At 38.5% G+C, this 26446-nt stretch overlaps 2 protein-coding genes across 3 annotated transcripts in view; one reads left to right on the forward strand and one right to left on the reverse strand.

Annotated features, from left to right (window-relative positions):
- Positions 1-4508, forward strand: part of ECA3 (endoplasmic reticulum-type calcium-transporting ATPase 3) — a 97757-nt gene extending 93249 nt beyond the window's left edge. The window contains exons 33-34 of the mRNA XM_077363734.1: positions 2566-2614; positions 3989-4508. Of these exons, the coding sequence (XP_077219849.1) occupies positions 2566-2614; positions 3989-4056 (117 nt within the window). The 3' untranslated portion in view covers positions 4057-4508. The remainder of the gene's footprint in view (positions 1-2565; positions 2615-3988) is intronic.
- An 8536-nt stretch (positions 4509-13044) lies between these two features.
- Positions 13045-23363, reverse strand: DG1 (Tetratricopeptide repeat (TPR)-like superfamily protein). Of its 2 annotated transcripts, XM_077364122.1 has the most exons (9): positions 22785-23361; positions 22066-22257; positions 18306-18387; positions 18035-18226; positions 17811-17924; positions 17396-17489; positions 17163-17320; positions 15151-15585; positions 13045-14034 (listed from the first exon to the last, which is right to left on the reverse strand). In XM_077364122.1, the coding sequence occupies exons 1-9, from the start codon at positions 23321-23323 to the stop codon at positions 13369-13371; spliced, it is 2472 nt and encodes an 823-aa protein (XP_077220237.1). In that variant the 5' UTR covers positions 23324-23361; the 3' UTR covers positions 13045-13368. The 2 variants fall into 2 exon arrangements, with proteins under 2 accessions (XP_077220237.1, XP_077220238.1); XM_077364123.1 differs by lacking the exon at positions 22066-22257 and having other exon boundaries at positions 22785-23363.
- Between the last annotated feature and the right edge of the window lie 3083 nt (positions 23364-26446).

Genomic DNA, 26446 nt, shown 5'->3' on the forward strand with positions numbered 1-26446 from the left:
CCTAACTCATCATCCCCAGTAATCGCAATGTCATCTACATATACAATCAAAAGGATGTAGCCATCACCAGAGTAAGCACTGAATACAGAGTGATCAGCATCACACTGTCTCAAACCAAACCGCCTAACAACCTCGCTGAATCTGCCAAACCAAGTTCGTGGAGAATACTTCAGCCCATATAACGCCTTCCGAAGTCAATAAACAGAACCAATCTCCCCTTGAGCAACGAACACAGGAAGTTGCTCCATATACACCTCTTTAAAGAAGTTACCATAAAGGAAGGTATTTTAACATCTAACTGATAGAGAAAGGCCATCCACTTTTAACAGCCAAAGAGATTAACACACGAATCGACGGTATCTTAGCAACTGGGGAAAAGGTCTCCATATAATCCACACCAAAGGTCTGGGTGTAGCCCTTAGCCACCCAACGAGCTTTCAACCTATCAACAGTACCATCAGGGAGATATTTCACAATAAAGACTAACCAACAGTCTGGGCACCTCTAGGCAACGGAACCGACTCCCATGTACGGTTAGAGGCAAGAGCCTCCATCTCAGCCTGCCCTCCATAGTAGAGCGCCAACCTAGATGGAGATAAGGCCTCTACAATAGACTTAGGTATAGCGTGAGAGGATTAGGATGATAGAAAACTCATCTAGGAGGGAGAAACACGATCATATGAAACAAAATGAGAGATAGGATGAGCAATAGACCGTGAACGAGTCCGAGAAGCAATAGAGGACTCAGAAGAAGTAGAGGGAAGATCAATACCTAGGGCGGATCCGCCAAACTGAGGAAGTGGATCGGAGTGAGGTGATGGAGATAAAGGAGCAGCAGTGTCAGTGGACACCAACTCGCGAGGGCGATGAGTATAAACCTTCATCTGTTTGGATGGGGCAGTGAAGACTGGGCTAGGTAAGGTAGGAGGGGCATCAGACTCAGTGACGACAGGAATAGGTAAGGGAAGAGGTACCACAGACATAGGAACAAAGCCAATAGCAGTGGGCGAGAAATAGGGGGTATCCTCAAATGACGTAACTTCAGCACAAACAAAGGGACACCAAAGGGTAGGACTGTAACGCGTGTACCCTTTCTGTATGTGAGAGTAGCCAAGAAGACGCACTGCTGAGAACGGGGGTCAACCTTATCCAACCCAGGAATGAAGCACAAGCAACCAAAAACACGGGGTGTCAAAGGAAATGGATCACCCTAAGGGTGAAGGATGGAAAAAGGAGAAGTGCCACCCAACAAAAAAGATGGAAGATAGTTCCCAATGAAGCATGCCGTAAGAACGGCATCACTCCAATAAGTCTTGGGAACCTTCATCTGAAAAAGAAGAGTGCGAGCGATATCTAGTAAAGTCCTCATCTTCCGCTTGACCCCCCATTCTGCTGGGGGGTATACGCAACTATATTGTGTACACACCTCATGGTAAAAGATGCGAAGGTTGGGAGCGTCGTCGGAGCGGTTTCCTTCCTAAAGAGTGCCAAATTGTTGTTCTAGCGCGGGAGGGACACCCATGAGGAAGATGTTGCTTCTAAGTGCGTGAGAGAAGATTGGAAGTGGTAAGATCGGTCCCTTCTTTGCTTCCAGCAGTATTTTGGTGCGGGGTATCTTGATGAAAGGGATCACGGCAAGTTATCAGAACCATTTAGTGAACAAGCTGACTATTTTTTAGGGCACACATCAACTCTAGAGGTAGTATTAGAGATAGTTGTCTTGATTGTTATTGCTCTTCATAAAATGTAATGTAGTAATTAAAATAGACCTAATTTGATTGTTTTGCGTATTTCAATTTAAACTATAATAATTGTGAAATCATTCAAAAGAAAACTATAATAATTGTGAAAAATACCTTAACGGATGACACATTTTGGATACTGCACATAGAAAGAAAGTAAGTGGATCATGTCATTTTTTGCGGTGTCTTTGTGTTGCAAAATGGGATCTACATGAAAGCTGCATTGGGTTTTTCGGGGACCTATAGAAACTCCATCTGAACCATGCAGATTCTATATTGGATCCATCTGGAGAAGGGTATAATTATTTATTCTGTCTTGAATGCACATATTCATATGATATATACATATATGTAGACCTCATATAAACATGCATATGTACACATCCTTAATTAGTTTGCAATGTTCATGTCCCGCTTTCTTCATGGAACTGGACTGAAACTGGATTTCATGTAATTAATTGGTACATGGTTGTGCATTTTACTCCAATATGTGGTAGGTTAAAACAATAAAAGCAAAAGTCATTATGATACAACACATGCTTTAGATCAAAGTGCTCCCTTTGGATTACAGGCATAATTTGTGGAATATTTAGGAGTGAACTCTGCAAATAAATTAACATGTCACAAACTGCTAGTGAGCTTTGGTTGTATATTTTATGATAAACATCAATGGATTGAGTATCCTTTTTTTTTTTTAAATGAATGGATTGAGTATCTTAACTATCGTCATGTGTGTTTTTCTTTGCAAGTTTTTCTCTAATTGAATTTTGCTAGTTCGAAAATCATTGCATTTAATGCTTTAAATAATGTGCATCTGGTGTAGGTTATAATTATTGATGAGGTACTGAAGTTCTTCTCAAGAAATTCAAGAGGTAAAGTCTCTACTAAATAAGCATGCCTTCATTACGCATTTCTTATTCAAGCACACATTGATAAGTTTCTTTAATGTTTTTCAACCTTAAGGGCAAGTTCCTAAATGCATTATTGATTTAGTTTCAGAACTATAAGAGTGTATTTGCTTAATTTAAGGTTATAACAAAGAATATCTTGAAATTTTTATGGGGGGATAAAATGGACATTCATTATAAAAGGAAGTAATGATACACATCTATGATATGGAAGCTTTTGCACCACAAACTATGTTTCTCACATCCACCAAAGGCAGTACTTTTATCAAGAGTGGTTAACAGTTTGTTGTCATAGCTACACTGAATGTAACAGATAGTCGATGATCGGTACGAATTCTAATGGTAAAAATTATACCCTCTGGGACTTTTCTTGGTAAACATTGTTCTAATTTTATGATGTTATGCTTTCTTTTGAAATAAGCGGTTGATATGGCCATTGACTGTCACATACATGTTATTTGGAATGGTAACTTGAAGAGCAATCTCAAGAATAGTACAGGATTGGTGGAGGATGGAGCTCGAAGGCTTGATCAAGTGACGTAGATTTATTGTTTCCCTTCCAAATATTGACCTATCCCAATGACTTGGACCTTTTTTTCCATTCGTTCACTGCAAAGCTAGCATGGACACGAACATTTTGTTTGAACACGATTCCACATGGTACCAGAGCAAAGGTCCTGAGTTCAAACCTCCTTGATAGTAAAAATCCACATGCAATAGTCAAACCCAAAAGAGGGGCCACATGTGCCACTTGAAGGCCAACCCTAAAAAGAGGGGCCACACGTGAGGGGGAGTGTTAAAGTATAAAAGATTTAATGACACCTTCTCCAACACCTTAAGCTTTTGGAGTAATTGGTCATTTGACGCTCATAACTGTGCAGCCCATTGGCTCTAGCCGATTACCAAAGACTGACATAGGAGAGTTTTAAATCAGATCATCCAATTCATCCATGCCTCAAAAGGTATCTCATGACGGAACAATCAAAGATACCCAAGTGATTTTATCATTAACCTTTCAGATGTTGAGTCTAATGCCAAGGTTTTTCTACCCTTAACTGTCCTTGAGAGCATCCATCTCATGGACAACATTAGTTATAATTGTGATTAATCCATCTTTGAACTCTACTTCTATAGATATTGAAGCAGATAAAATAAAAACAGTTTCCACTTTCCACTGCTTTCTCAATACACTGGATAATATTTAGGATTCCAAAATTTCAACCTCAGTTCACACATTCAAATTTTAAGAGGGGGATGGTTTTGCATGATATGATTTACTAATGTTAGTATGTGCTTTTGTTCCTTTCATCGACATTACAAAGGAATGTGGTTGTGCAGGTGTAAGGCTCAATTTCAGACTTGGGAGAACAGATTTACTTCCGAAAAAGGAAGTGCGTGACAAATAGTGGTTAGTAAAGCCTCGTCTGACCTAAATTTTGCCCGGGCTCTGTTACGAAAGAGGCTGAATTTTACTGAAGTTAAGGTGAAGTCAAACTGCCCTCATGAAAATGGAGATCATATACGGCCCAAGTTGCAGAGGGGGGACCTGCTTCAAAAGGCATTGATTATCACGACCTTACTGTAATGTAAGGTAATTTCAACAGTTAAAGGGGACCAATTGTTGTATCATAGAGAAAAACAGGGCATCAGGTTCTTCTTACGCCCACAAAATCAACTATACATTTTTGCTATGATTTAGCTGACATTTTGAATTTATAGCTGACACAAACGTACTACTAGCCATGTCAGACTTAATTTGGGCATGTCGATACATTTTTGTACTATGTCAAGTCTGAAATATTATTTTATTATTGAATATTGTGTTTATTTCTTTTATTATTAACACTTCTTTGACTAATATTTGTTCTATATCGGGGTTTAGCCTCTAGCTCAATGGTAAAGACTTTGTTCTTCAGCGGTGAGAGTGAGGTGTGAGGTTCAATCCCAGCTATCCTCGCACCCTTCTCTTAAACCTAAAAACCTAAACAATCTCCTTCTAATATTATATTTATTTTATCTAATTAGTTTCGCTGCAAGTTGGAGTCTCATTATCTCTTGTTTGTTTTGGGCTTATTTTGGCTTAGTCATAAGATTCAACCATGTGGCCCCCACTGGATTATTTTTTTTAAAAGTACTTTCGATTTCTTAGGACACACCTCTTGCAAGACCAGAGCAAAGATTATGGTTGGGGGCATATGTTGTCATTCAAATGCAATAGGCTTTACTAGGGCAACGATATCAGGACTCCTGTGTTTTGGTAATGCCACTCCATGCTTTATTAAACACATTTCTGAGTTTCTGAATGGCTGTTGATTGCGTTATGGTAATTTTACCCCTTCATTAACAGCTAATTGAAGGGGTAAACTAATAAGTGCAGTGTTAGACCAGCAGGAAATCGAACAATTGCCATGTACAACTGCACCTTTGGTTTAGGAAACTCATCAAAAAAAGGTGATTTTTTATTACGAAAAGAAGAGGGTTTGGATATAATGTGAGCTTACATTATCAGTTCTCTGTTTTCCTTTGTAAGGAGGCCTCCTGTCTCTTCTCACTACACTGAAATTGTGTCACTAAATTCGGATAAATGAGAAGGCCCGACACCCAAGTAATCTAAATAACAATGTGTGTACTCTAAGAGAGATTACTCCCTATAAGAAATGGGGTGCTCCTTTTCAGTTCCCTTATTTTAAACACTTTCATCAGCTACAATATACTAATCAATGAAAGAATGTAGAGGGAGGGGGTGAAATTGACTAGAACAATGGGTGCAACTCCTATATCGAGCTGAGGACTGTTTAAGTCATCTAGACCCCAAAGAAAGCCAAAAAAATGAGAAAGTTAAAAGTTTCCATATTTTTTCCTTATATTCTCATTCATTTGTTTACACCCTTTTTCAAATTTTAAATCGGTCACGTAAAACTACGGCAATTTTCGTGAAACAAGGGAACATGTGAGACTTGGAAACCGAAGTAAACGGTTATTATGAGTTCCCTCTCAAGGACAAGGGATAGTGGTCCTCGAATTAAAGACATGACACGATAGATTCATCTTCTCAGGTGAGCATCCCTCACCCACACTGGCGTTTGTTTGTGATGTTTTGTTGGCAAGTTAAATAGATATCTGCTGATCCTGAGAGTCATTTGCATTCTACATCCATCGATGGCATCGTTTGCATTCTACATGCATCATCGTTTGCATTCTACATGCATCGATAGCATCGTTTGCATTCTACGCGCATCAATGTTACCGATAGTCGTTCACATCCTGCAAGTGCCAACGTGTTGTTCACATTCTGTGTATGTCAACATTCCAATCTAGCATGGCATCATTCTAGAAAAGTCCTTTTATCGTAGAAAAGCATTAGAGCCCAAGGAAGAAGTAACTTCCCCTCTTCTTCTTAATTGCTTGAAATCCAATCCAAGGGGATTAAAAATTCGGTCATTGACCTCTCGAATTGAACTTCAAATTGGCCTCGATTGAACTTCAAATTGGTTTTATTGGGTCAGCAACTCTCTCCTCTCCTTTGGCTTTCGACATACTTGTATGTCGCTGATAATATCCTCATTGGCAACTCTTCTGACTTTTTACATTATAAGATTTCCGTGTTTAGCTGTGAATCTGCTGTGAAGGACGTGGGTACCTTCACTATTTTTAGGCATTGAAGTTCATCGCTTCTGTGGCAGCTTATTACTTAACCAATTGAAATATGCCTCTCAGTGTTTGGATCGCGCCCAAATGAAAGGTTGTAAACCCATATCTACACCATTGGTGGCCAAACCTCGGGAATCTATGGGTAACACTAACCCTTCTCTGATCCTCAATTCTATCGAAGTAGTGTCAGTGGCCTCCAATATCTCACATTCAAGTGGCCTCCAATATCTCACATTCACCCGGCCGGACATTTTCTTTAGCGTGAACTATGTTTGCCAATATACGCACAATCCCTATGTACATCATTTTGTAAAACCACTTGGGTGTGTTATTAGCCGTTAGATCGTAGCGGTTATAGATAAGGTAGTATATAAGCTAATCCCTTTATTCTTGAAAGTTACTTCTGCAAAACACACAATTGAAAGCCCCCGTTTTGGTAGGAGTGGTCCCTCTGCCACTGTAGCCCAATTGAGCAATTATTGGACTCGTCTCAGTGCTCTCTTCTCGCCTCATTTATCCATTTTACTCTTCTCTGTGTTCGTGGGTTTTCACATTTCCAACTGGTTGAGAATTCTCCAATATGTCGGTGGAACGTGTGACTTTGGACTTCGCTTCTCTCTAATACTACTCTTGACCTTTGTGCATACTCGGATGTTGATTGGGGAGGCTGCCCTACTACGTGATTCCACCACTGGATACTGCACAGTTGTGGGTGCTGATTGTATTTCTTGAAGTGCAAAGAAATAATGCATTGTGGCTCGCTCTAGTGCTGAAACAGAATGCCACGCCTTGGCATCTACCCCTGCCGAAATCACGTGGTTATCATTCATATTGCATGACATTGGGCTTTACCTCTCTCAATCACCCATCATGTTTTGTGATAATATCTCGGCTCTCTAACTCACTATTAATCTGGTATTTCATGCTCGCACAAAGCATATTGAAATTGATTATCACTTTGTGCGAGAGAGAGTTGCTCTTGGATCAATTATCACCAAATTTGCGAGCTCCGATCGTCAAGTTGCTGACACACTAACCAACCCGCTCAATCGGGACAGGTTTGAAACTTTACATGTCAAATTGGGCCTCTTAATCTTATCGTGAAATTCTACAGCTTCTGACCACTCTTACTACATTTGCCGACATGCCTAATCATTCCATTCTATTAACATTGATTTCTAACAATCTATGTGCAGAAAGTTCAGAACATCTGCTGACCACTCAACTACATTTGCAGACATGCCTAATCTTTCCATTCTATTACCATTGATTTCTCAAGAGACTGTTGCAATCAATTACCATTGATTTGCAACTCACTGTTTTTGTCTAGACACATTTCCAAAATTATCAAAGGAAATGTATTCTCCACAAGCTCTGTAATCTTTGAATGTATATTGTGTAATCTTTGAATTGTATACATGCAGAGTATAAAGACCAGAGTGAAATAACAAAGAGTGATGAGGATGAAGTGAGGTGTGTACAGTTTGAGAGAACCGATTGTAGCTTAAAAGATGCCAGGGGGTGAATTTATCCTAGAAGAAGGTGAATTTATCACCGCTCTTATGTTAGATATAGAGAGATGAGAGAAATCCACTCAGGACGCTCTTATGCTCCTTTTCAAATACCAAATAGGACCCCAAGGCCTCAACTGCCCTACATGGCCCTACGAACCATGGGCCCACATAAAAACGTCAACACCTAGACTCACCCATTAAAGAGAAAACATGAAAGCCCATACCAAAGCCACCATCCCTTACATTATCAAAGCCTATCAAAAAACACATTCCCAACTTTTCTCCTTTTGGACCCCATCAAACACCCAAACCATATCTTGTCTAACGGCTATGAAAACATTCCATGATTTGGAAGCTAAATAGAGAAATATGTGAAGGAAAGCCCTCCCAACCTTCCATTCGACCTTTTTTTTTTTTTTTTTTTTTTTTCACACCAACAAAAGCATATTCTAAACCAAACCATGTTCTAATCTAAGCCAAAAAAATAGCTATCTTCCAATGGGCGTGGGCCCGAGGTATTGTAATTTGTGTTGGGTTGGGTTGAGCTCTTGCTAAAAACTGAATTGGAATCAACCCGAATCCGTCCCAATATCATGGTAAAAGCTCAACCCGAATTCCCAAATATCGACCCGAGTTGGACTTGAAGCGAATTCAATAGAGACACCCTTACATATTCCTACTTGTAACATTTTATAATAAGTATGATTTCCCCAATCTTTCTTAAATGGAAAATTATATGGAGACTGAGATAGGTGGCACTTAATTTTGTTAAAAGAAAGTTTAGAGTCTAATGAACTGGGTCTTCTTAGGAAATTATATTTTAAAAAGTCGGCTTTTTTTAGGCTAAATCATGATTCTCAGTGACTAATTGGAATAGAGATTTATCAAAAATCCATGTCTTTTCCTTTTATTTTATTCTGCTTCACTTCTACCATCCTATATGTTTGAAATGACTCAATCAAAAAAGCCTGCATTTTGATGGTTTGTTAAAGTTAAGGGCAATGGTCTAACAAATAAAACAATTGATTTGATGGTTAAGATGGCTTAGTTGATCCGTGGTTGTTTGCTTGCATCGATAAAACAATAGAAATGTTCCAAACTCTGAGTTATTGGGCTGTTTTTTATACATATGATTAGACCATGTCTTTTGAAATTTTGCTTTGTTTACGGCATGGGATCATATTAGTAAACAATCTTGTCCTTCTCAAGGATCTGTCTGGTTAGTAGGAAATGCCATTCCACATAGAAAGGGTTTTCGCGGGAAAGCGTTTCCCTTTTCATTATTCATTACTAGCTAAGAAAACTGTTTTAACTGGGAAATGTTATCAGCACTACTTTATTTTGATGATTCGCGTTCCTCACTTTATTAAAAGTACTGTACGGACCGCAATATAGGATGATCCAAACCGTCCATTGGATGGGCCACACCCTAAATAGGTTGTGCCCCAAAAATCATTTACATAGGTTGATCCTGACCCTCCGATCTGTAGAGGTACTGAATGATCCTAACCATCTATAGATCGGAAGGTTAGGATCAGCCTATGGAAATGATTTTTGGGGCACAACCTATTTAGGGTGTGGCCCATCTAGTGGACGGTTTGGATCATCCTATAGTATGGTCCGTACAGTACTTCGATGAATTGAAATAAATGAGGAACGTAAAATTTGTTTTATGTTGTAAAAATGAACCTAAAACAAATTGTACGTCCATTTTTACGTCGAAATATGAAGGATATATTCGTGGAGAATTTATACGGTGTAAGCCGTTGTAGTCCCTTATTTTTCAAAAAGTACTGTACGGACCGCAATATAGGATGATCCAAACCGTCCATATGATGGGCCATAACGTAAATAGGTTGAGCCCCAAAAATCATTTGCATAGGATGATCCCAACCCTCCGATCTGTATATTATGGAAAGCTCTATAGATCGAAGGGCTAGGATCATCCTATGGAAATGATTTTTTGGGTACAACCTATTTACGTTATGGCCCATCATATGGACAGTTTGGATCGTCCTATAGTGTGGTCCGTACAGTACTTTTTGAAAAATAATGGACTATAAGGGCTTACACCGTATAAAATCTCATATTCGTGCATCCCCACATTCGATTTAGACGCTCCATCGGATTTTGTGACTACATCAGAACTAATTTTGGACCTAATGAAAATGTATCCAGTAGGTACAATTCGGATCCAACTGCAATAAGCAAATCCTATCCGTTAACGTTCCGACCCTTTGATCCATCGATCTTGGAGAGATCAGCCAACCTCAATATGCCGAAGCCAATTTGTAAAGAAAAGACAAGGTTGGTTTGTGCAAATGTCGAAACAGGATAGTGCTAATATCAGTAGCGTATTTTACCATTCAGCCAGCTTTCTAAATGGCTATCACAATTTCCCAAAAAGCTCTCACAAGCAAATTATGAAAGAAAAGACAAGGTGAATTAGTGCAAATATCAAAACACAATAGTGCTTATATAAGTAGCCTTTTAAAAATCCGGCATTTAAAAAGGTCCGCACGTACCCTTCAATAGGTCGTCCAGTAACACTACAAATTACCACACCCTTCCAAACAAATACTATCTCTCATTCTCTTTCTTGCCGCCCCTTCAATGTCTCTTTCCTTTTTATAAAACAAACCCAATAATTCCCAACACCTTACCCCTTTTTAAGATACCATCAATCTGCCCATATTTCCATATCTCTCTCACTAACTTCATTAACACACAAGTACTAGCTTTGTTCTCCTTGTGCTTCTTGTTCTTCTTGTTATTGTTCTTCATCATGGGAAAAACAAAATCCTCTAACAAGTTGAGAAATTACATTGAAATACCCATCAAATTCCTATGCAGGGCTAGAGATTTCTATATAAGGAGCATGACAAATTGTTCCAGCAGCGTAAATTATGGAGCCGCCCTCGGCTGTCCGGTGGTGGTCACTACCTTACCCAAAAGTTCCAGTACAAATTCGAGGGCGGCACCAAACAAAGTAGATGATCTTCGAGAAATAATGCGAATGGCCTCGCGGAAGAAGATGAGAGAAGAAGTGGAGAATCGAAAACACGTGACGGGATCGAAAGGGCTACCGAAGAGTTACAGCGTCGCGATTGGGAGGATTGATGAGGACTATACTTGCAACTTCAGTGAGGATTTCCATAAACCAAGTGTGTTGTATCCAAGGAGTAGAAGCTATGCAGTAGGCAAGAGAACTGGCTTGATTTCTTAGTTGCCCAAATAGGAAAATGCAAGAGGGGAGTATTTTTTATGGGTCCTTTTTTTTTAAATGTTTCCTTGGAGTCTTTTAAATTTGTTACTAAAATTTGAGCATTTTCATTGGGGTGTGTCTGCAGATTCTTGTTGTTTGGTTTTTTGTATTTTCTTATGTGTGAGGATCCAAAGGAACATGAAAAATACTCAAAGCAATGTAAAGAATTATTCATTTTCAGTCTATGGTTTCCTTTGCTACTTCAATTATTCCATGGTGCATTGTAGAATCTAGAGAAAGCTTCTTGCTTGAAAGGGGTGGGGTTTCTATTTCTAAATTTGTGGGTTGATTAATAAAGATTGAGGAGCATATTCATTGAACCAACATTACAAGAAATACACTCATTGGCGACGGACAAAATCCATCACCAAAAGATACAAATCGGTCACTATAAAATGTTTATAGCGATAGAACAATGTCTCGACGCGTAGGGCGTTTTTCGCAGTGCAAGCACTTAAAATCAAGAGAAGCTTTTAATGCAAAATTACGGGTTAAGTGATATAGGAATGAGAAAGGAAATTTACGAGTTAAGTATGAGTAGTATTTGATATTGCCAAAACATATAGGAATCCAAGATAATATTGTATGACAATGTATAGGTTGATTTTTTATTGCATAATTTTTTTTAGGTTTAATTACGTGGTTTTTGGGGCATGTTTGGCACCAAAAAAATCATGGAATATTTATTTATCCAAGTTAATAGAAGGGTTGAAAATATTTCCTTCTTCAAAATTCCCTTTTGCTGATGGTTGCTATCACTTTAAATGAAGGACTCCTTTTGAAAAACGTCCGAGGTTCTCCGCTAACTAGCTTACGGAGTTACATACATATAAATAGCTTAGGAACTCACAAACACATAACTAATTTACGAACTCATAGACACAGTCTACAAAATTGCCATAACTCTCCAACCACTTGTCCGATTTACAAGTTCTTATACTTCTCGGAAAGAGCATAAAAAATCCATAAAGAGATCAAATTCGAATTCAAAGCTATGGATACCTTGGATATCTTGTAATCAAATAATTCCCGTTGTTCCCCTAAATGAAATTAAACTTACCACTTTTCAAAATATTGTATGACAATGTATAGGTTGAAAATGCAAAAATAATAAAAAAAAAACAAAAAAAAAACACTTGATGTTTGAAACTCTTTATCTTAAACATTGTATATCCCTTCTGAATAGGACCAAGACCGCCGGTAAAACCTGATTTTCTTGTACATATCCCTTTGTGAAACCGTTGAATTGATCGTCACTATAGATCCGAGCGATACTGTCGCCAAATGAATGGTTTGGATCTTCGAACAGGGTGGGCCCTCCGTACTTCTTGAAAAATACTTGCAAGTACACATGGACATCTTTTTTCTAGCAAGTTGAGTTGATTAGACTCCAATAATATTTTATAAATATGACCACTAGATGTATAAATCTCTATAAAAATAGGGTAGTGGCCAAAGGGGTTTGTTGGTTAAAAAGAAAACTTCTATCTCCTCAAAAAAGATATGGATAAAATGATTGAAGAACAAGATCGTGACTGGAATGCCAGCATAGGACATGTGGTTGGTCGGTCCACCCACTCCACCCCCAAACTTAGTAAATCAATTTTAATAAACCCCACTTAAAAGGAGAGGGCTTCCCTTTCATAGTAACAGATATCCACTCATTGGGCTTTTGATTTTTTAATGTTTCACAAAAGAAAAAAATAATGTTGGATTTTCATTTTCCATTTGTAAGCCATAAGTATGATGGTTATGATTGTTGGGGGTGAGTAAAATTTGCTACCCAATGAGAAGTTGACACTGACACTTGAAGGACTCACAAATCTGGTTTATTTCCCTTGGTTTAAATATCATATATATGTACATTTCACTATTGTTACCAAATATCTTATATATAAATGTCTATACATTTATATTACGGAAAAAATTGGCGGCCGTAAAGATTATTTAAAAACTCATAAATATAGAGTTCAATTTAGCTATTAAATTTCATACAACTGTAAATTCTTTGTAGATAAGTATCTTAAAAAAGTAAATGTAAATACAAGTAGCAATACACAGACAACACGCTATAGAACAGGCCAGTAACAGCCACTGCTAGCTTTCAGCAGAACAAAAAATCTAAAATGCATCTCACCCATGGTTTCTATTCTGGGCAAGAAACTCATCCCTATATCGCATCGATTCATCCTTCCCTTAATATAATCCCACACTTACTACTTAATTGCAAATAGTTTGCGAATCCAGAAACCAGAAAGAAAAAAGGAAAAAAAAGTGAGTATAGGGAATTACAAGAGAAAGATACCATCCTTATTCCTGTTTTCGCGCCATTTTTCAAGTATCTCAGAGGCAGAGGGCAACTCAGAGCCACGAGAATCCTCCTCGCGTCTGGTTAGCAAGTCAAGCGTCATCTCGGTTACAGATTGATCATCGCCACTATTCTTCAAATTGCCATGTATAGTGATGCTTTGCTCTTTATTGCCAAAACCCACAAAAGAATCAGATTCTGAATCAATATTATCATCATCATCATCATCATCATCGCTCCCATCGGTTTGATAGACGGTAGAAGTATCTGATCCAGTGTCACCATTTTCACCAAGAGCGAGGACCCGAAAAGAGTTGTTGAAAGAACTTGAACCAGATAGGTATTGAAGTGATTTTAACAGATTAGAAACAGTGGGTTCTTCGGTCATAATATCACTGTTTTGAAGAGAGTCCAATAGATTTTGCAATTCATCGATACTGATCCGGTCTTGATTTCTGCTAAAAAGGCCTGTCCACTGCTTTTCACTGACTTGCAGAGAGGCGTGAGCCATGCTGTTGACGAGAGGGGCAGCTCTTTCATAATTACGTCGAGCTATGTTTTGACATAGCATTTCGGTGAAAAGTGATAGACGAGGGATTTCTCCTGCTTCCAAGATCGTGTCAAATGCATGTTCCAGCAAGTGCCACTGTAAAGAAAAACAGAGAGAACAGATCAGGGAATTAGTTTGTTATTTTGTTTCCCTCTGTCTTGGGTAAACAATTGTTACTGAATAACATCTTAATGCAATTCAATAGATCTAAAATTTAACAGTGTTGATTAAAACCAATAAGGCAGATAACTTTTCTTTGCATCAATGTAAACTGTGGTCTTAATCTAGCAAAAGTCACAAAGAAGAGAAGATAAATAGTAAGACTTTATCCAATTCTGTGTTGAATGTAGGCATGAATGTTCTTCTGAACCATGCAAGAGAGTGTTGAATGAGTCATTTATTGATTCGGATTATCTGTTGAATTTAAAAAACAGCGCATGAACATTGATGATTGGTAAAGAAGTTCTACATGATGCCTCACGTGATCGTAGTCAATTTAGATTATCTTTGTCTATATGTCATAGATGTAATGAAAGAATCATTTTTCCAAAACACAACAGGTATTGAAAGTGGTAGTATATCATTCATTTGTGAATAAAGAAAACTTTGTTTTTATAAAAGGAAACAAAACTTCTATTTAAATTTCAGAACCCATATAATCCTATCACAAGCAAGTTCAACTGTAAGATCATGTTGGGAAGAAAAGAATAATGACACATACCAAAATATATCAGGAGACAAAAATAAAGAGGTAATCTATGTAAATCGTGCTCATAGAATAATTGAAGTTAAGTGTAGAGAAGCTCAAAGGGTTAGTTGTAACTGTAGAGAAGCTCACACATTAAGTGATTCATAACCTTAGAAATATGTCCTTCCAAAAATTTCAAGTACAACCTATTACATCTCATAAACAAGGTTTTAAATGTCAGTTTCGGTGTTGGTTTCGGCCACAACCGAAACCGAAATTTTTTGGTTGCGGCCGAAATTTCGGCCGAAATCATGTAAATTTTCGGAGTCCAATTTCAGTATTTTACAAGATTTCGGTGGAAATTCCGGTAATTTCAGCAATTTCGGAGGAAATCTTAGAAATCTGACTGAAATTTCGGATTCATGTACTTTCGGTGTCAGCCCTAGCCGTAATCCGAAATTTCGGATTTCGGCCGAAATTTCAAACCATGCTCATAAACATGATAAATAATGAAACTGGTTTACCTTTCCAGCTCTGGATGCTTCAACAAGTACGCATGCATGTTTGTTTTGATCTAACCGGGAGCCACAGAGAGTCATCTCCTTATATACATACTCAAAGTATTCCCACCGGTGTGCACTAGCAGATGCCTCAAGCATTGAGCTGTATGAATAAGCATCTGGAATAATACATGTATGATCGCCAAGGTAGGTTTCAAACCCAGAGCTGGTTTTCTTTGTCTCTTCAAATAATTCTTTAGCTTGTGCAAACATATCATTGCGGCCATAAACTTTCAACATGGCATTTATGGTTCCAATATTAGGGTTACAGTAATCTTTCATGTGTTCAAATATAGAGATGCAATGTTTGACATGCCCACCATCCATGCAAGACTGAATCATTCCAGTGAATGCTACTTCCAGTGGTTTACTAAGAGGAATTTTTTTCATCTTCTCAACCTGCAGGCATGTTAAACCACGATAACGTTAACAACTGGAAAAAAAAACATTAAAGCACTTAAAGACATAATTATGAGAGGAATGCTAAACTCACATGCTCCCTTGCAAAAACCAGGCCCTCATTGGTCAATATCCCTTTATGATGGCACAGAAAATTACAATCATAACTGCCATATATGGATATTGACCAATGAGGCGCCCTTTTACCCGGTTTTTGCAAAGGTGCCTGTCAATCTAGCATTCCTATAATTATGATGATCAATCCTATCAGTAGCACTAACTTTCAAAAAAAAAAAATCCTATCAGTAGCACTATTGAGAAAAACTTCCACAGAGCTGCTTAATAGGTGATGCAGGAGCATCCCCTTGATTAACTACATCAGCCCATATTTTCTCCCTAGTGTAGTTTTCCTTTGTGTGCTTTTGTCATTTGTACTACTTTCCTATGTAGTAGGGTAGTTTAGTCATTAGACTAGTTGATGAGTCATTCTATGTCATTTTACTTCACTAGGGGTAGTTTGGTTATATTGTTGCTACTCATGCACTTTTTAGTCATTTTCCTTTACGTAGGGGTAGTTAGGTCATTTTACTTGTAAGTGGTCTACAAAAGGGACTTTTCCCTCCATTTGTAACAACCTAGTTTGAATTGGAAATAAAAATCTCAGATCTAGATCTATAGATTGGGTTTTGGTGGGAAATTTTTAACTTGAGCTGAAATTTGTACTAGAATTCTCCTTTGTTGACTTGTAGAACAGAGAATTGAAGGCTTGAATCTCAGCTTTTTCTCTATTCTTCTCATCCCTAACCTTGTAGTTTGCAAGGATTGTAGAAATCTTAAATCTCCTTGCAAGATTCTTGGAGTTTCTTTGAAGAATTCATCAAGAAGAACATCAAGTATAAGATCTGCCCTGAATTTTGAAATTTGAGGAAATTTTGAAGCTTCCGCACGTTTTCTCCGCTATCAATAGGCCTACATGAACATGTTTCCATAAGCATCAAATGGTGTGATACAACAGTTAGATAAGTGTCGCTCCTCATTCTCCAAGAAGAAGCATTTAAGAAGCTCTATGAAGGGAAAGGTGACGTTCAGTCTATATGTTCTCCAGAAAGCAGCCATGAACTTAAGAGTTATGACAATAACTAATAAAAAACAAATATTCTGATATATATATATATATATATAGACATACCACCGATACTGATATATCAGGCAATGTATCGCTACATTCTGAGATATCGATATTTAAAAAACATGACTAAGAATACAAAGTAAAACAGGTTAAAATATGCTGGAATTCCTCAAATTGGCAGAGGGGACTGGAATCATGTGCCACATTAACTGCATACATCCTGAAAGTACTATAAATACTACAAAGTAACAAAGGAAATTAAAAGATTGCCCACAAGAATTTCAAGATACACTATCAATGAAGAAGGCATTGAATTATCAAGGATTCACAAAGTAAAGAATCACTTCATAGAATCATTCAAAAAAAAAAAAAGACTCCCTTCATAGAAAAATGCCAATCTCCATGATTTTGACGTCAACCACACCAAATTGGTAGCTAAGAAACTCACCTCAACCATAGCTTCTTGCCACCTCCCAAAATAGCAAAGGCAACATGCCAATTCATAATAAACACTAGCTGCTCCGACCACTCCTATCTGTTCCATATTCCTGACTGCCTCAACTGCATCATTGACTTTACCTTCTTCCCAGAAAGCCCTCACAAGAACTGCAAAATCCCACCGAACAATACATATAAAAGCCTCCAACAATAAGGCATCTAGAGGAAAAGCATTAACACTACCTTTGTATGTAATGGCTTTCGGAGCCAATCCACTTCTTCGCATTTTCTCAAAGTACTTGTGGACAAGGTCATACTTCCTCGATTTCAGCATCACCTTTCAACAAGCACTTCCTGTAAGACTACAATATAAATATAATTTGAGGCCATATGTATTCATTCACACGTTATACAAAGGGTAATAAACTTTTGAAACACCTACCAAAATAGGGATGCAAAATCAGGGTAACAACCCATGCATGCCTAATGTATGAATTCTTAGCTTTAAGGACACATGAGGAAAGGTGTACCAAAGAACCATAAAGCAACAGCTTTTACTTATTATCAAGTATCATAACTGGGAAATGAACCCATGTTGACAGTCTCACTAACTTGGTCAGATGTAAGTTCAAATGCTAGAAATTCATTTAGGGATTACCTCCATTGCAAGTCCATAAGTTGCCCCAGTAGGTTTCAGACCACTATGCCTCATCTGCTCAAGCACCCAAGATACTCCTTTCCACTGCTGAGTTGGGACACACGCATTCAATACCTGGCAACCAATTTGGAACAAAATCAAGAAAGTAAGCCTAATGCGTGAATTTTAATGAAGGAAAATTGGAATAATTAGGTGGATAATAGCCGAAAATAGTATTCACTTACAGCATTGAATATGACAACATCAGGTTCCAAGCATAAATCCCAGTTTCTTTTGCGCATATTTTTAATTCTTTTAGAAGGTTTCTGCCTCATGCATTCAATAACATTAAACAATTCTTTCACATGACCCGCTTGACCTAGTGTAACAGCAATGCTACGGTATGCAGGCATGTCTGGATATATATGGCAGTCATCCTGAGAGATTATGATGGTTAGAACAAACAACGACGACCGAAAAAAAAAGTAAGCAAGTAATCAAACAAGTGGCCCTTACAAGCATCATATTAAAAATTCGGAGAGCTTCACTAGGCCTCCTGGACTTTCCAAGAACTGCTAAGAGTTTTGTATACACAAACCTACAAAAAGTATAACTCTTATCATTAGCAGAGATTGTGCTTCCGGCACTGTCATGCTTACTTACTCTCAATGAACTATTTTCAGGGTGAAATGATTAAATATGAATCATAATACACAACTAAGGATCTCCTCTTGAGATGGATCTTTGGATTACTACAAAGAGATTTCAAAATGACTAGTTAGAACCCAAACACTCGTACTTGTATAAAAAGTATTTTTTATTTAATAGTGATATCACTACATAGGACATCTTATAAGTTATAACGTAATCATTTGAAGACATACAAATTACCATTAGCACGTTTCCAACTGAGGTCTAGAGAATGGTGAATTCAGAAGGAGATGGTGTATGGTTGTGAGAGATAAATAAATATTTTGGTAGCATAAAAATTTAAATGATAACACACATGGAAATTTCATTTTATTATATCAACCAAGTATTGAATAGTAACCCCCTTATGGAGGGAGCTAATTACATTAGTAGGAATCCTATTTACAAATGCCAAAAACAAAGGAAAATGATGCAAAATAAGTTAGTCTTATACTCCTTCCAAAACGACACTTATTGGGCTCCACATCTGCCTCGTTTATATGATTGGATCCGTTGACCCGAAGGGAATAAGGCTGGACAAACATGTATAATGTTTTATAAATATGAAAATACTTGTAGACATTTTCTAGTCTTGAGCATTTAAATAAACATGTATAAAGTTTCTGATTTGATTTCTCATTCAATTTTTCAGAAATTCTTGAAAAATAACCCCATGTTCGGTCAAAAAGTTAAAAGAAATTGTATCAGTGCCCTTTATATCGAATGGAATAGAACCAAACCACTTCCATCCTCTAGGTATCAGTGCCCTTTTTTTGCATTTCCCACAAAAAAAAATAGCTATGCTTGATCTGATCAAAATCGACTAAATTTGGCCTCAAAAGTTTTATAAATATGAAAATTTAAAAACTCCACATATCCGCTAGGAAATCAGTCGAAAATGAATGAAAATTCTCAATAAATACCTCAATAGTAGTATTATTCGATCCATTGACTTTCTTTCCAGATCTAACGGATGAGTAAACGAACGACTAATCGTATCAGCCATAAGGTCTAAAAAGAGATGCTCCTTCCTTTGTCAAGATCTTAAGAGGAAACTCAACTTCTTAGGATCTTGATATGATTGGAGGATGTTCAGATCTGGTTCAATATTGATGATATGATACCATTTAGTTTGATATAAAGAAACGAAGAAAAGAGAAGAGAAGAGAATGAAGGGAAGTAGAGAAGTGAAGTAGTAGAATAGAGTTATGTTCCACTGTGGAGCATTCCCTCATTTTATAAGTTCTACATTACAAAATGACAAGAATGCCCTTAAATGAATTCACATACAAATAATTGAAATAAACACATATTTCAACACTGTGGAGGATGGTGATAGAGGGAAGCTATGGGTCTGGCTTTGGTGGTTGGGATTCGTTTGATGCTTTATGCCATCAGGGTTACAGTTCGGAGAGACAATATGAGATTGAGGGAATTCTTTCAGAATTGTATCAGATTCAGAGAGGGCTGTTGTTTGCGTGTCTGTTTCTATCATGATCTCTAGTGTGGCGTTCATCCCCAAAAGGTTGATTCCCCCGATCTCTTCAGAGTCGCTAACTATTGGGGGGTGAGCATTGGTGGAGAGGCCTATGCCTGTGTGGACATGGAACTCTGACGCATTGTTCTCAATTTGGACATTCTTTAGGTAGTTAGTATCGCCTTCTGCAAAAAAACAAAAAAAAAATCGCTTTCTGCCCCTCTTCTGCTAGGAGACCTTGGATGCCCCTGCTCCCCTGACAACGAGTTTATGCTTTTTGTTGGACTGCCTGTTTAGATAAGACCATCATGATCGATCATTTGTGCAGTGGATGCAGGTTATCATAAACAGGTGCAATATGTGTAGTGCAGAGGAAACTGTGGACCACTTATTCATTCATTGTAGCTTCGTCAAGGTGGATATGGGCTTGCATATTTGGTCTGTTTGAGGGGATCGGATCATGACATGCTATCTTGCAGATTTGTTCGAGGCTTGGGCTTCTGCTCCTTGGCCCGATAGGTGGAGATTGCTTAGGAGCCTTTTCATGTATTGCGCTTTGGCTGGTTTGGAAGCTGAGGAATCACAGGATCTTTAAGGGTAAAGGATCCAAGAGAGAAGCGCGTCTCCAATAGCAATTTTTTTTGTTTTGTTTTTAGAAAGATCTACAATAGCCAATTATTATCTGTATTTTATGACGCTTTTTAATTTTAGTGGTTTTTCGGAATCAACTATCCGCTTCTCCTGGTATGTGAACCGCTTGAGTGCGGTCCATGATGATTGTCCGTCTCATAGGTGGACTCCCACTCAACCCAGGTTCGTGAAGCCATATTCTGCTGGCATTGAGGGTCTCCTTTGGAGTGTGGATACCACCAGTAGTTGGGCTTTTTGGGGGGGCCTATTGGGGTGATTGACACTAAGGGAGCAGAAGTTTGTGCCCCACTTGAACGGGATTCATCCTGTGGACCCATCCTTCCTTGATTCTCTAGTGGTGGAGGTTGACTCACTTAGAGTTATTCGTTGGGTCAAGGACAGAAAAGGTTTTTCATAGAGGTTTGCAGATGCCATTGATGAGGTCTTTGATATAGCTGAAGAGCATGAAACTTCTTCCTTTTATGTTTTTTGCTCTGGTAAATAGAGAGGGGGATTCGCCAGCTCTGAGTAGGATGGAGAGAGATGCGTCGACATTGTTTGCAACCTTCTTCCTTGAGGGGTTTTTTATACTTTGCCTTCTTTTTAATGTGGCCCTTGCCTTGATCATCTCAACAGTGGGGTTCTTTTGCTTTCTCTATTAATAAAGCTTAATCATTCAATAAAAGGAAAAAGAACGTTGTCAAGAGCTACTCAAGTCAAGTCAGTCATGTAAAACTATTAATTAGGTCAAGTTAAAGGAATCAGAAAATGTAAGGAATTAGTCAAGTTAAAGGAGTAAGAAAATATAAGGAATTCCTAAAAAGAAGGAACAGTGAAGAAGATAAATATTCAACAACCCTAATTGAGAACTGTTAAAGACGGCCAAAAAAAAACCCAACGGTTCGTTAAATTAAGAAAAGATAATTAACATAAGAAGCTATGCCATGTCACCAAAATCAACCCCACCCCCATTTTGTACATTTGCTTGCAGAAACACCCTAAAGGCACGACCTTTCAAAGTTCTAACCAACCCGCCCCCCCCCCCCCTCCTCTTACTTGTTCAAACAACCTGAGTAGGTCAAGCTCCTTATTCACAATTTTTTACTCCCAAAAGCTTATAGCTTGAAATTTTACCAATGGAGGTAGCATAAAAAAGATATCCATCATCACACATCCACAGACAACAGGCATCAGATACAAATATAAACTAGACCAAAGAGACAAATAGAATTAGCCAATAAAGAGACTTGCATTTTAAAGTACATCTGCTACGGCACGAGTATAAAACTCTTGCAAACAAGATGCTAAAGCAAATGAGATTATTAAAATCTAAACAATAAGAACAACCACATTTCTTCATAAATGAGATGTTTCTTCTAAACAGTGATGGCCAGAAGAAACAAATAAATGTCATCACATTTCCACAAGGCATTTCACACTACTGCTTCTATAGAAAATGAGGATATCCTCAGGAATTACCTGCTTTTGTGATGCTTATAATCCTTGTCACGGTACACCCATTCCACAACAGATAATGCATGTCTCCAATGGCCAAGAGCCCCAAGTCTTTCAACTATTCTAAGTAGATTGACTTCAGTGTAGCGTAACCCTGATTGATTCATCAACCTAGAAAACTTCCAATCGCGCATGCTAAGGTTTGGAGTGTTTAGCCTATACCATGGAATTTTGTTAAATGAGCATGAACATTTTACATAAAAACAGAAAAGCATAACATTTTATTGAAATTTCGACCGAAATGTTACGTTTCGGGGATTTCGGTTTCGGAACGTTTCGGTTTTGGTGTTGACCGAAATCCGGTCCAAAATTTAAAACCTTGGCTTCAATAAGAGCAATGTAAAGAGAAACAAAAAATTTAAAACCTTGGCTTCATTGAATTCTCAACATACACAAATAAAGAAGTCCCAAGGTACCTACAAAATCTCAACCATCCATCTCCTAAGCTAATCTCAACCATTGACATGGCCCTAAAACAACCTTAACAGCCAAATCAAAAACCAAATCATAATAGAATGAAATGTACAAGCTCTATCCAACACTTGTTAAAAGTTAAAACACTAAATTATAAAAATACCATAAAACTTCTAGAAATCACTGAAAAATTATAAGAAAATTTATGGGTCCTACCTAACTAGAGGTTAAACAACAAAGAAACAAAAGAAAGACAAAATTCACAATACCTATCAATGAGCAACTGAATCCCATCTTCTTCCCTTATTTCCCTCTTCCAATCAAAACCCTTTCCTCTCTCCAAATCCTCTTTCACACCTCCTTCCTCCAAATCATCCTCCAAAATCCACCTAAATTCCTCCCCATTACGCTCCGCGAGCATTTCCCTCAACTCCTCCAAATACTCTCCCTTCAATTTCTCCCCTCCATACTCCTTGCTCCCACTCCCAGTTCCCCTCAAGTCAATACTCTTCCCTCCCTCCCATGGCTTTCCCTTCAATTCCTTCATAAATGATTTGAACTCACGAGTTAGGGTTTGAAAGTGAGCTTCTTCTTCCATGGTTTGAATTTGAGATAGAGAGATGGGTGGGTTTTGTGGATTTTTATCGGAGAGGGGTTTTGATTTGCGAAGGGATTTTTGGGTTTCTTTTTTGAGGAGGGTGTGGATGATTTTGGGAGTGGGGCTGATTCCTTTACGAAGGAGACGGTGTTTGATGGTTTCGGGGTGTGGAGTGTATGGTTTTGGTGGCTGGAGGGGAGAAGCATCCATGGTCTAATGGAGGGCTTACGCTTCTAACGGCTAAGGTTTTTGCGGGAGGATATAACTCAGCTACTGATGTTGGCACTAGCATATTTTAACAATTGCACAAAATAAGCTTGTCTTTTCTGTTTTAATTGTCGTGTGAGAGCTTCTTGTAGGGTGCAAGTTTGGCCTGTCAGCCCTGACCCGCCCTGAGCCCGAACAGGGTCAAGGCTGGATTTTCCAACCTTGAGGGCGGGTCAGGGTTCATTTTTTTTAGACCGTGACTCAGGTCGGGTCGGGTTTTGGGTTAATGCCTCGGGTACCCTGACCCGGCCCAATCCTAAGTTTTCTATTATAGAATTGAACCATCTGTGCATGTTTCTTTTGCTAATGTTTTCTATTATCTTGGATTGATGTTTCTTTGGATTATTATTATTATTAAGAAAAAATTACATTTACACCCCCTCTAGTTTCTGACACATCCACTTCCACCCATATAGTTTAAAACGTGACAAATACACCCCTGTAGTTTCAATTTGTTTAAGGTAGGCCCCCTCAGCTGAAGGTTCGTCCATAGATTGAAGGGTTAGGATGATCCGATGGAGCTGATTTTTTGGGCACACCCTATCTATGTCAGAGCCCATCAAATGAACGCTTTGGATCATCCAAACAATGTGGGCCCACATTATTTGGATGATTTTTTGGTAGTGTTTGGATTCGGGTATGGGTCCACATTATTTGGATGATCCAAAGCGTTCATTTGATGGGTCCTGACATAGACAGGGTGTGCCCAAAAAATCAGCTCCATCGGATCATCCTAACCCTTCAATCTATGGACAAACCTTCAGCTGAGGGGGCAAACCTTAAACAAATTGAAACTACAGGGGTGTATTTGTCACGTTTTAAACTATAGGGGTGGAAGTGGATATGTCAGAAACTAGAGGGGGTGTAAATGTAATTTTCCATATTAATAATTGTCTCTGTTGCCCGTCATGTTATTGAATTCATATTGTCTTATTTTGTTCTCTTTTTCTGTTTATTGATCATTTTGTTCTATATGATAAGTGGTTGCTTTATTTTTGCCACTCTTAACAGGTATTTGCACTAGGGTCAATTACGGCCGGCCCGGCCCGGCCCTGCCCAATCAGGGCGGGCCAGGGCCAGCACTGAGCCCTATAGGGCGAGCAATGGGTTGAGGTTTTTCGACCCTGACTCAGGGTCAGGGCGGGGCGGGTCAGGGCTGAGATAATGGGTTCCAGGGTTGAGCTAGGGTTTTGAAAAACCCGACCCTGTTGCAGCCCTACTTCTTGGGAAGAATAATGATACGCAGATTAGTTTGTATTTTGTAGACCCATTAGCATATTCACGAGTTAGCAATCTTGGCTCTTTGATTTTTGGCTAAACTACACCGTGTGGGGCTAAACTCGCATGTGGGGATTTGTTCGGTTTCACTCTAGGTCCCTTAAAACATTAAACATGGTAGTGCCGGTATTAGTAGGCTAAAAATAATGTACCTCTCTCTCTCTCTCTCTCTCTCTCTCTCTCTCTCTCTCTCTCTCGAATATTATGAGGAATTATTTGATGTGTGGCCATGTAAATCTGTAGTTTTTAAAAAATACAGTACCATAGGATGATCCAAACCATCCATTTGGAGGGCCACAACGTAAATACGTTGTGCCCCCAAAATCATTTTCATAGGATGATCCTAGCCCTTCGATTTATTTAAGTTTCCATAATGTGTATTCGCTCTATAGATCTGAGGGTTAGGATCATCCTATGGTGTGGGCCATACCTTTTTTTTTTTTTTAAGTTTTGAAAAATACCAGTTGATACGGCCACACGTCATAGAAGTTTCCTCTAAAGGGGGGCATGATTTGGGTCCATTGAATGTCCCTGATCCAAATACTTTATGTTGTGAAAATATTCTTCATATTTTCTCTTTTAATATGAGATTTTATATGGTGCCCGATTGGGCATGCTCGTGCAAGAGGCTCCACCCTTGATATGTGATCCAACAGCAGCCCCTTGAAAGGTGAAAAAAGGGGCTGCTGTTAGATCAAATATCAAGGGCAGCTTCCCTTACACGAGCATGCCCGATGGGGCACCATATATTTTCTCAATACGAGATAGAGGAATGCTGAATTGAGGGGCATTCTTCCCATAAGGGTGCCCTCAGAGCTGATTTTCGCAAGGGCGACCTTCATTCTATCATTCTACTTGTTAGTATAAATGAAAAAATATTGTTTTCTGTACTTCATTTGTAGGAAGCTTGCATAGGAAGTGGCTTCTTAGACGCCCACCAGCCTTCGAGTTGCTGTATATGATTCGGCCTAGCTTCCTACATGTGGAGAGAGAGAGAGAGAGAGAGAGAGAGAGATGGGTCCATTCTACATTTCAAAAGAAAAAAAAGAATGTTAAATCTTAGAACTTGCTTGGTCCATGTTATATCTAGGAGGCGGCCTTATAGATCATAAAAGGTTTGGATCATTCATCCTATGGTTTGGACCAGTTGAAGCTTTTCATGGTATCTCTCTTCTTACCTTCTAAGAATGTGCGATCTTTTACGAGATTTGAAGGTTATCCAGATGAACAGATGAACATCTTGGGATTTGGATGAAAGTCATCCAAATCTTAATTTGAAATTTTCCAACACCTTTTAAATTGCTAGTATTCTTCCTATCCTTCTTCAAGGCCCCTAAACATCTGGTTGCGACAGTGGGACAGACTGTTCGTCCTTTGAGAAACCCTTAGACCATCTGATGCATCCAGTTGTGTCATGTCAAGCGTGTTAATTAATTGAAATATTTTGGTGAATCCACAAAAAAAATTTAGGTTTGCCAAATCTGACACTTGATATCCATGTCGGAATCTGACACTTGATATCCAAGTCGGATTCCGACACATGTACCGATGCAACAGTGGTCGCAAGTCCTACCGATCACAAGTGCGACACGAACGGCCAGGAGAAGGGTGATAAAGATAACTTCACTTGATGGAGGGTGGAAGAAATAAAGCAATTAGTACACAATTTCTACAGAGACTTAGAAAACAGATTCTACAAAAAACATAATGCTACTAACAATTGCATGCCTTTCTCTGTTTTTTTTGCTTGTGGGCTCCCTCGTAAACGATGAGCAAGTGCAAGAAATG

This window comes from Tasmannia lanceolata, unplaced genomic scaffold (genome assembly GCF_043159265.1).
Source record: "Tasmannia lanceolata isolate RefF3 unplaced genomic scaffold, GAP_Taslan_0.1 ptg000020l, whole genome shotgun sequence".
NCBI lineage: Eukaryota > Viridiplantae > Streptophyta > Magnoliopsida > Canellales > Winteraceae > Tasmannia > Tasmannia lanceolata.